Source organism: Coenobita brevimanus, chromosome 8, assembly GCF_032717465.1.
Source record: "Coenobita brevimanus isolate Jiangsu-jjx chromosome 8, ASM3271746v2, whole genome shotgun sequence".
NCBI classification, from domain to species: Eukaryota; Metazoa; Arthropoda; class Malacostraca; order Decapoda; family Coenobitidae; genus Coenobita; species Coenobita brevimanus.
In genome coordinates this window covers 9,616,163-9,628,048 of record NC_136961.1, presented here as the reverse complement: position 1 = coordinate 9,628,048, position 11,886 = coordinate 9,616,163, and the positions used below count along the sequence as shown (strand labels likewise).

At 39.8% G+C, this 11,886-nt stretch overlaps 1 protein-coding gene across 1 annotated transcript; it reads left to right on the top strand.

The window, feature by feature from the left end:
- Positions 1-9,823: 9,823 nt before the first annotated feature.
- LOC145406433 (uncharacterized) lies at positions 9,824-11,673 on the top strand. Its single transcript, XM_080277592.1, has 2 exons — positions 9,824-10,114; positions 11,587-11,673. Exons 1-2 carry the CDS (start codon positions 9,824-9,826, stop codon positions 11,671-11,673), a joined length of 378 nt encoding a protein of 125 aa, XP_080133718.1.
- Positions 11,674-11,886: the final 213 nt, after the last annotated feature.

Here is an 11,886-nt window from a genome sequence, read left to right as displayed (position 1 = left end):
TGGGTTTAGTGATTTTGTTTATACTTGAGGACTCTATCCCATCAACAACAACCGGAAGCAGTATAAGTGGAAGGATTGACTAGTGACAGCGTTTTATCAGGAATGGAATGAAACGATAGTATGAGTACCAAGCATAATGAAATAAGTAGTATGATTCAGTAATATCGTCATTATGTTATTATTGTCAGAATAATTCAAGAGTCCCTTCAACAACCAAAATGGGCAATGACATGATCAACTTGTCTTTTCCTTGTGTAACATAATTTGCTTATACTAACCTTGACCACATTAGATTCTACGATAAATTTCGCCATCCCTCACTAAACTTTACCTTGTATCCCTATGTGGGCTTTAACCTAATACGAATGCTTGGTTTGTGATTCAAATGTGTAAATGTTATATTACACGACACTTAGCCAGATGCGAGAAAGATTATGTAATTATAAGAGTTTAACCGTTTATCGCGTTGCCATTATGTATTCTCGGTTCTTGCCTTCCGTCATAGATACTGGACATTAGTTTGACCACGCTGATGAATGAATATTTCCACCCATTATTGCATAGGTGACTAACCAAAACTAGAAAATGACATTGGGTAAGTGGAATGGCAGACATTTCCCGAGGTTCACGCGCCAAAGAGATACGGAAATTCATCTGCGGCACTAGGCATCCATAGTCATTTACCAGTGATGGAATGAGCCAGGATTCTGGGGGACTTAATGATGAGTGAATGGAAGCGTGGCCCATTTGAATTGGACATATATGGGGTGACTGGACGTTGCTACTCCTCACCCTGCCATTGCGTGGGAAAGGTCCGGATGGTGATGATGATGGATTAGGTATAATGTGTACTACCCCAACCGCAGAAAAAGTTTGCTAAAAGCGGCGGGTTGGGAGTTCCCATTCACGTGCTGTGGAGCCTTAACCTACTACAATAGTTACGGTGGCTTAAACCCAATGAAATATTTTTGAATTTTCTTTACTCACACCAACTGTCATTAGAACCTACCCAATCTTCCAAAACACTTCATACACATTTTTTGTATCCTCTGGCTGTGTTTTCCATGTTTGTTTTTCATAACAGTATGCTATCTAGACTGATTATAGTTATTCACTTGCCCATGTGCAAGCAAGGAGCGCTTCGTTTGCTGAACATTCTCCACCAATGCTTTGTATCACCATGTATACTTAGAGATATGGATGTGTTCATATATCAGTAATTACCATATTAATTTCTTATCACATACTGAATTATGACAGTGTGAGAGTATTTAACGTGGATATCGGGAAAGGATACACGAAACAAAACCAAGAACAACTGGGAATTTAATTTACTAGTTCTACTAGGTATTTATACACTGTATGCATAATACATAATACAACTGAACAGTGATACATTTTTGTGACCATTACAAATCACATTCCTATCACTTAGTACCTAGTCCAGCTCCCCCTGTTATTAATCACTGCGTTCAGTCTGTTTGGCATAGGCGGGACCAGATCTCTAATAAACTGTGGCCTACGGCTGAGCCTTTCCCACTGGGCGTTGATGTGGTTTAGTAGTTCCTGCCTCGTTCTCTCCTCTCCTGGTTCCCAGGTGTTCATCTCAGCTCAGACGTGTTCGATAACACTGAGGTCCGCTGCCTTACTGGGCCAGTCAAGAAGTTGAAGGTTGTCCTGCACGTCCAGCCATCGCTGAACAGTGTGGGTAGTGTGGATGGGGTTCCTGTCGTGCATGAATATTATCGGTCCATCAGGGAACGGAAACCTCCTTTCTCGCAGTGATGGTAGAAATTTCTCCTCTAATAACTGGATGTATTTCTGTGCAGTAAAGCGGCCCTAGATGTAGAAGACGTCACCCAGCCCCTGCACAGTCACATAGCCCCAGACGTTGCACGTAACCTGGCCTGACCGTGTCACCTCGCATATGTTGGGCTGATTATAGCTGTGTGAGGGGTAAATGTATTGTATTACTATGGTATCCATGATTTAAATAACCCTAAGTTATATATATATATATATATATATATATATATATATATATATATATATATATATAGGGAGTTGTACACCTCATGTGGATGGTATTCCCATATATGATGATAACATTACAATAATTCACATCCCTGCGTTAAAAATGGATAACTTCCTTATAGGCCTATACGAAAATACCAGGCTTTTTTTTTTTTCAAATATAGGCAACATTTTCCGTCTACCAAAGCAGACACCCACCCTTTCCAATATTTCACCCATACGATGATTAGGGGACGGTGTCTATATGGACAACGTCAAAGTGACGTCACTATATGAGTGAGGGGGCGGGGCATTTCCGAGCTAGCCTCGCTCCAGCAATGGGTAAAGCAGTCGCCTAGCATGCTTATTTTCCTCATATACTTGCCTTAAGTCTCCACATTTGGTAATAAACCATACTGACGCCAGTTAGGTCGGGGTCTGAAACATACCCAGGTAACATATCATCGTAATCCAACGCTTTGATAAAAAGTTATTGCCGAGAAACACTGTTCCACTGCCTCTGAAATCCGTAGTAAACAACTATTGTTGAGTCATACCAACTCGGACTGATATATATACTGCACCGATACAAATGGAAGACAAAAGGAGACTATGGAGGTAAACATCTAATGGAACGTTTAACACCGAATGCGTCCGATCTGTCTGTCTGTCTGTCTGTCTCCGTCTCCGGGTCCTCACAGTTTTTTAAAGTATAGCTACGTTTACCAATTTTATTTTAGGGTAGAGTTATAAACATGCATTATTTCCATTACTTTTTGTCATCTAATATAACGCAGAACAAATCTTCACTATCTCCAGCTGGGGGAAGGGGTGACCCTACTATTGACTCCATTATAAAATCTCTGGTTCGGAAATAGTGAAACAGTTGCCTTCAAAATAATTTATTTATAGACTTTATGTATCTCGTGTTGTATGCTCACCATTGCACCATTACAATTATCAGTCTGTAGTACCGGAGACCGGAAATTATATTAATATCCTCCCCAATCACGATGCTAAATCAATATTCGAGACTAGGTGTTCTGTTCCCAGAGTCGCTGTGTTTGAGTTGGTGCGGTGGTTTGGGCAGCGACCCGCCGTCAAGTAAGAGTGGTAAGGGTTGAGCGCTCGCCTTAGCAGGTGTCTCACGAATTTGTGAACGGGGCTGTACGTATTATCCCAGGCCCGTTGTGCAGAGATTGATGGGGAGGAGTCAGAACTGCAGGCCGAGAGGATCATCGCTGGTCTACAAAATTAAAGTCATTAAATATTGTTTTTATTCTGAGTAGTTATTTCTTATTTAACTTTGAACACACTTTAAAAAAAATGCATTTTGAATTTTTCTATCACATTATATTTTAAAACAAACTTAAAAAGGAACTTAATTGGAATATAGGAAAACATAAATTTCAATCGATCTATACAATATTGTTCTATATTAACTGAAAATGAAATCAGTCAACATACTTTTTCAAACGTATACATAATGGAAACAACACTATATACTCCATGACCCACATATAGCTTCTCTGGTCTTTTTGTAACTTTAGTTTTTTGTTCCAAAACTTCGTTTCGTGGCCAGTCGTTTGTACACTTTTTTTTTTTTTTTTTTTTTGGTGTTACTATGAATCATGCAGCAGTAGTCCGCCATCCCAACTTCCCTGGTACCTTCTTTCCACATCCTTGATATCCTGATGGAGTCTTCCACCCTGTTCTTCACTCGCAGCTCCAACACTTTGGGGGGGGGGGAGAATTTCAAATGCGAATCCAAAATGCAAACTTTGAGACTCCTGTTGTAATCCAACTCCTTAAACTCGACGAACAAATTTCTCACAATTTCTTGGAAATTTTCGATCCTCATTGTTACCTAAAACCATAGAAATTATTTCCCTAAATGATACCCAAGAGTCTCCCTCCAGGTCTTATTTCGCACCAGGAAATTCTGCATCAATTTTCTAATAAGGTCCATTAAATACTCCCTTTTTCAATTTAGCTTCAGGCATGGCATAACGACAGGAAACTGGCTCCACCTTTTGATAGGGCTTTGACACACTGCTTCATTAATCCAAAATTATTATGAAGCAGTGGTAGCAGGGGTTTATTTGGATTCAACTAGCAAGGTCTGGTAATGTATATGGCACCATAGATTTTTCCTATTTGGCCATTCCCTCTGAACCCGGTGCAGATCCTTGGCTCTACTGTTCCACTCATAGAGAAAAAATGGTAATTTTATATATCCTGGCTGCTGACCCAGTATGATTCTCTGATCTTTCAGGTCCCCACACATGAACCAACGGTGTTCATTGTAGTTGATTTTCTTGAGAAGATTTGGCAAATTCTAGTGCATGTCTTTTAAATGCACAGAATCAGCAACAGTTATTGATGCATATTTATTACAATTAAGAAGAAATACACCTTTCAGGCTTGTTTTAGATAGACCTATTAATAAACTCCATTCTTCTGCATTATTATCTATGTAAAGTTTTTGTACGAGGCCATTCAAGTCAACGCAATAAACCAAGGGTCCATCGTTCTTGATATAAGGTGCAAACTCTTTCTTTATTTCGGTACCAAGAGAAAGCTGCGTCTGCATGTAATAAGTCTTTATCTTTTAACTGGGATCTCAAGAGCTCTACAGCATCTTTGGGAAGACTGACGTCTTTTACATATTTTACTAATTCATTAAGTTTATCCTGAGAGAATGGCTTTGGCTCATTGCTTGAGCACGTTGAGACAAATTCTTCATCTACTACTGCAGCACTTTCTTCATCTGAGTGAGTTACTACATAATCAAGACTGTTAGGTGGAACAGGGATTGGTAGATCAGGTCCATGTAGTACAGATCTTATTGCTGATGGAAGTTTAGGATAAACTATTTTATTCTCACTTTTTGTTTTATTCTTGAATTTTGCAGGAACAAAAATAACAATCGTTAATGTGATTTTTGGGTTCCCTCCATATCATCGGAATACCAGAACCAATGGTCTTCGTTTCACCTTTTGTCCATTGTCTTAGTTCCTCAACACAAACAGAGCAGACACTGTGAAGGGACCAGTTTTTGTCCTGACCACCAAGTTTTATTCCAAAGTAGACGTAATAAGCTTTTTTTTTTTTTTTTTTTTTTTTTTTACCAAAATCCGTTATGTTCTCTCTGTTTTTTTCACTAACAAATTTCCACAAATATAGCAAAGAAGATCAGGACTGTTCACACAAACTCTAGCAGTACTGGGCAGGTGCGCAAACACTTGCGCAAAGCGCAATAGCGCACCCTTGCGCTCCGGTGATATCGTTTCCGCATTGCGCACCGCACGAGATCATGCGCAATTTTGCGCTTGCGCACATGAAAAGAAGTGTGCAAGCGTAAACTTAGTTGCGCTTGCACAACTAAATTTGCGCTTGCGCACCTGCCTTGCACACCTGCCCTGTGGATTGCGCACTTTGCAATCCAAGGGACACGTGGTCTTCCAGGGGACACGTGGTGGGAGCTTCCCGCATGGCTGGACAAGGGATGGGGGAGGCTGGGGAGGGTCGCGAGGGTGGGTTGGTGCTTGGTGGGGGGAGGCGTGAAGGAAGGGGGTAGTAGCATTAATATGCTTCAACAGATAATGTATTTTTATATTTTTAAATTATTATTATTAGTAAATAATAATAAATATACATTATTTATTAAGATTATCAAATGCAATTCCTTACAAAAACCATTAAAACATATTATTTAAATCAAATATCCACAGCCTAATAATTTATTAGGCTGTGGATATTTGATTTAAATACTCTGTTTTCATGATTTTGTATTTTTTGTAACGAATTACATATGCTATTGTATATCTATATTGAATTATTAAATAAATTGTCTTGACAAGACGAGAGAGAGAGAGATAAAGAGCATTATTCTGAGAGAGAGAGAGAGAGAGAGAGAGAGAATAAATACCAAGAGAGAGAGATAAAGAGCATTATTCTGAGAGAGAGAGAGAGAGAGAGAGAGAGAGAGAGAGAGAGAGAGAGAGAGAGAGAGAGAGAGAATAAATACCAAGAGAGAGAGATAAAGAGCATTATTCTGAGAGAGAGAGAGAGAGAGAGAGAGAGAGAGAGAGAGAGAGAGAGAGAGAATAAATACGTTTCATGATTTTGTATTTTTTGTAACGAATTACATATGCTATTGTATATCTATACTGAATTTTTAAATAAATTGTCTTGACATGACAAGAGAGAAAGAGAGAGAAAGAGCATTATTCTGAGAGAGAGAGAGAGAGAGAGAGAGAGAGAGAGAGAGAATAAATACGGGAATGGCAAAGGAGCGTCCCTTTGAGTGAGGAGATAAGGCATAAACTTCGTCCCTCTTCTCTCTCTTATTCTCCATTCCTTCCCTCCTCTCTCTCTTATTCTCCATTCCCTCCCTTCTCTGTCGGAGAGAGAGAGAGAGAGAGAGAGAGAGAGAGAGAGAGAGAGAGAGAGAGAGTTGATGATACAGTAAGCACGTGATCTTTGCCAATGCCTTGGTAAATAAAGGCTGTTTTTCCCGGACAATGACCTACTGTACCTCAGTCACTGTGGGTGGCGGCCAGGTTGCTACTTTAGTAAGTTATTTAATTATACCAATATATATTTTACAGTAATTCCCACAAATATATGCAAATGATTTGCGCTGGCGCTTTGCGACATTGCACAAGCTAAATATTAGATTGCGCACTTGCGCAAATTACAAATAATAGAAAATAATAATAAAAAATAAAAGTAAGTAGGTTTGCTGTTTTATTTAAATATCTCAATATATTTCGGTAATTCCCCAAAATATATGCAAATGGTTTGCGCTCTCGCTTTGCGACATTACGCAAGCTAAATATTTGTCAGATTGCGCATTTGCGCTTGCGCAAGGTAGTGAACTGTGGATTGCGCTTTGCGCTTGCGCAAGGTCCTTCTTCGTTTGCGCTGCCCACCACTGACCTGTAGACGCCAAAATGTGATAGGTAACAGTACAAAAAAATAATAATAATTTATATGTAAAGAAAATAAAAACTCCAGTAATATTACTGCTTCTTCAATTAAACACCAATATTTTTCTTAATTATCACTGTAATAAAAAAGAAACACTCCACTGAAGTTAATTTACAGGCGCACTGGTCAGGTAGCTGAGTCACAATGAGATATGTTTGCTGTACTCCAATTCACGTATGTCTCATCACTGTGTTGTGTTGCAGCTATAGTCTGTCTTTTTATCAAATAAAATAACTGTTTTAAACATGGATTTTAATATTAGAAATTACTAAATTCAAACATATTATCATTGTAATAAAACATCCATTTATAGATAATTATATAGCCCGAAATTATAAAAAAATATAACTGAAAGCTAAAAAAATGCTTTTTGTGAAAAAATATTGCAAGTTGGAGAAAATTGATTCATTATTTAACTCAGCGCCCATAATAAAAAAAAAAATCACACGAAATAGTAAAAAAAAAAAAAAAAAAGTGGATAAGAATTATACTGCTTCCTGCCTGAGTGTAAATGAAATCAGCCTATCAGATAAATAGAGTACTGAACATCTTCCGGATACTGCATGACGAGTGAGACAGTTGTGACATTTTTCATATGTCGCCATCCCGTTACAGACTGAATATTTCTGGGTGGACACTTGTTTTTTTTTCCCTCAAAGTCCTAGTAGTACTTTCGCTGCTATGCTGTGGCCAGGGATACTGAATATAGTCTCGAGAGAGGCGAGAGGAAAGTCCAGAGTTGATGTTGTCTACATTAACGCTACTTCTGACTGGATCATTATATCTGGCAGGTATTAGGTAGGCGCAGTGTAACCATTTGAGGATGTAAGGTGGGACTACAGTCATTAAAACGAGCAAGGCCAGATTACTAGTGTAACACAAGGGGAGGAAGCTTGAGGAGACTAGATATGGTTATAGATGATTTGTTTTCATCGCGAAGTCGGGAAAAGGATGCCCTCTAACGCCTTGTGCGAAAACATCCTCATGTGTTGTCATTGCCTGAAGAACCACTGACTACTACACCATATTTCCTATATCACATTTGTGCCACGGGCCCAGTTGTGAATCGACGTTCCTATAAGGTACCAGCTAAATATCTTGAAACTCTTAGGCAACAGTAAATAACTTAAGAGAGCAAAATATCATACACCCCTCCAGATCACATTATTGTTCACTCCTGGTCCCATTGGCCAAGAAAGATGGTCGATTATGAATCTGTCTCGACTTTCCGTAACTGAATATAAGGATAGTATCGGATCCCTTCCCATTGCCGAATATCACACATATCGTTTCCCAGTTAGGAGAGAATACTATATTTACTAGCTTAGATTGAAGACAGGGATACCAATTGATGAGGAGGTACGATCGTTGAGCACATTTACTCACCAGACATAATTGAGAGTATAATAACCTACCCATTGGCCTGAAAGATTCTCCTGCCACCTTCGTACAGATAATAATTGAAGTTCTGCTCGGTCTGACGGGACGTATCAGTCATTCTCACCTGGATGACATAATCGTCTATGGTGAGGATTTTGATTTACATGTACAAAATTTGGATAAAGTTTTTTCTTGACTTGAAGATGCTCAACTTACTCAAAAGCTGCTGAAATGTAGTTTTTTCAAGGCTGATCTTACTTAGGACAAATAATTACTGCTGAAGGATTGTGACCCGAGCAGGATAAGTTCTGAGCCATAAAGGAAACTGCAGTCCCACAGACAGTAAAGGAGCTCTAATCTTTTCTAGGATAAATTAATCATTACCGTAGGTCCATAGATGGCTTCTCTAAGATTGCTTTGCCTCTCACAAGTCTGACTCGTGGGAAAAAAGAGGTAAAAAATTCTAAACAGAAAATAGAGTGGAATGAAAAGGCAGATCAGGCTTTCAGAGTTCTGAATGACCAGTTAACAGATAATGTATATTTTAAGTCCTCTCCCTTTGATAAGCCATTCTACTTGATAACAGATCCAAGCGGTACAGCAATAGGTGAAGTACTGCAGCGAAAGGATGATGGTGGGTTTCTCAGGCCACTAACATATTTTAGTAGAGCTGTAAATAAAGCTGAGATAAATTATGCTACTACTGAGCAAGAAACCTTGAGTATAGTGCATGGGCTGCGAATCAATCAACCCCTTTTCCTGGGATACAAATTAATTGTGCAGACGGATTAGCGACACCTCACATCGTTGTAACCGTCCGGAAGGATTGCTAGATGGCAAATCCAGGTTATAAAATATGATGTTGATGTTTGTTATCTACCCGGACATCTTAACAAAGTAGATGATGTCTCGTTACGTCTTCGTAGCGACTCACAGGACGATGATGAAGAGGTTATTGGCTGTTGCAAGAATCATGACGAGCCCTGCCACTGCCAGCTAGAACCTTGATGAACTGCAGAAGAAGAAAGATGTATTGTACATCTAATTTGGGGATCGTTAAAGAGGTATGTTTGAGGATAAGCCCCTCATGCCCCCAGACTGGCTGTCCCAGTTGGACAGTTTTGACTCCGCCAGGATGGATTGTTTTACCGAAAAGAAGCAAGAGCTTATGAGGTTGTATCTGAATAGTGTGTGCCAGTAACATTACATTTGGCCCATCACCGGCCACTACCAGCGCATGGTGGGACCAAGGTCACTATTGTGCGTGCCAGAAGATTTGCATATTGGTCAACTATGGTCAAGGATATTACCACCCAGTGTCGGCACTGCGCACAGTTCATTACTTCTGAGAGGTCGGGGGATGCCCTGGCCCCTGTACCTGGCTGTACCGGCGTCATGGCATCGGGTCCAAGTGATTATTATAGGACCGTTGAATATGTATGAGGGAGGACACAAGTATGTCCTCATGGTAGTGGATACGCTGGCTAGATATCTCTTTGCTGAGCCATTAATAACTAAAACGGCAGAGGAGGAAGCTCTTGTATTAGTTGAGAGGGATGTATGCTTTAATGTAACTCCACAACAACTTGTCATTAATCAAGAAGCAGAATTCGTGGATGCTGGACTACGTGGAGTGGCAGACATACCTATACTCCAAATGGGTCTTATCACAACTACACCTTACCACCCTTCTGCAAATGGGGTACTGGAGCGGGTGAACGGAACCGTGAGTCAGATCTTACGTACAAAGATCGAAAGTAATGCAAATCATTGGCATCAAATGATACACTTGGCTTGCATGGCATATAACTCGGGATTTAATAGGTCAATTAGAGACTCTTCACACTTCCATTTGTACCTGAGAGACCCACTGGTGCCATATCAGACAATAAACGAATCACAACCGCACTATAATGTGAACGATGCTACGTACATTCTAGCATCCATGGCAACTAAAGTTTTTTATAGATGTCAGCTGTACTTGGATGGAGCTAGTACAGAGAATGAGATGTACGGAAGAAAGAAGGTTGCACTTAAAACTCCCTGCATACAAGACAGAGTGTCTGTGCTTATGATTCCTAAGTGAGGAGTTGTTATAAAACTACACCCACTTTATGCAGGATCATACAGGGTATCGGAGCGCATCAGTGACGTAGTAATTAAGGTACATAGAGTGAAGGATGGAGCTGTCTCCTCCCTACACACCGATCGTGTGAGGGTGGCCCCTGAAGCTTGTCGTACCACTAAAGGTAACAAAAATGTCTATTGTGCTTACCCAGTATGTAAGGCCGATGAAAATGATGATGATGATAGTGAGTGTGGTTCAAATGATTTCTCTGCCATACCGGTTTATAGCTACGGTGCAGAACGTCCATCTGGGGACAACTCGCAATAAAATCAAAGTTCCATGGAAGAAAGAGAGATGCAAGATATGCAGGAAGTGCAAGATAGAGACAAGCAAGACACAAAATATAGTAAATGAAGGTGAAGTTGAAGTAAAAAACTTGAATTGACAGGGTAGAAACGAGGGTAGGAGTAAGGTGTGTGGAGTCGGGGAATCCCCGGTTGAAGCAGGCTCCCCGACACCTAGTAGTTGGTCCTCTGTATTTGACCCTGAGGAGGCAGTCCCAGCTCCCAGGTATAGCTTGAGATAACACACGACAGTAGAAGACTTACCTTTAGTTATGGATAGATCTTTAGAGCACACTGATAGGAAGACTAACCAAGTACTAGCAAGGAATCGAGATTAATTCATAGTAGTTACATTATTTTGTTTTACATTTTGATGCATGTCGTTGTAGTGTCTGGAAATACTAGACACATAGACCCATATACTGAGCAACCTGCTCCAACAGGCCTGATCTTTTCTCCAGTTTCCAAGCTTATCTCGATAGGAAATCATTATAAAGTTCCTGTTATGCTAATGAAAAATGATTTACAAAAAACCCTTATTAATACACAAGATCTTGTTGAGTCAGTTAGATAGAATATATATCACATGGATAATACATCCTTCCTTGTATCATCACTGAAGGAAACATTAGCTTCGCACCAACATTAATTTGACATTAGATTTGAGGATTAAAAAAAAATTCTGTTATTTGTTGTCAGACGAACCAGTGAGTAGTCGCAAACCCAGAGATGCGATTGATCTTGTCGATGGTATTTACTAATGCGTTATTTTGTACTGCAACTCAGAACCAGGTAGACAAAGTTCATGTCATATTGGGCCAAATTAAGGAGATGTCTGAAGAGGAGCGTCAGATATTGAATGTTCACACTTGATTTTGAACATCACCACTAGGGATGTCTCATATGCAAGCTGCACTTATCAAATTGCAGAAGGCAGCTATTATTTCTCACGCAATAATTAGACTTTTCTCTGTCGGAACCTTGCATTTGGAAGGCATCTTTGTAGCTTTTCGCAATCTTCAGTTAGATTTGTCGGATATCTGTCACATGCAGGTTACCATAATGACCATAATGACTTGTTTGTTT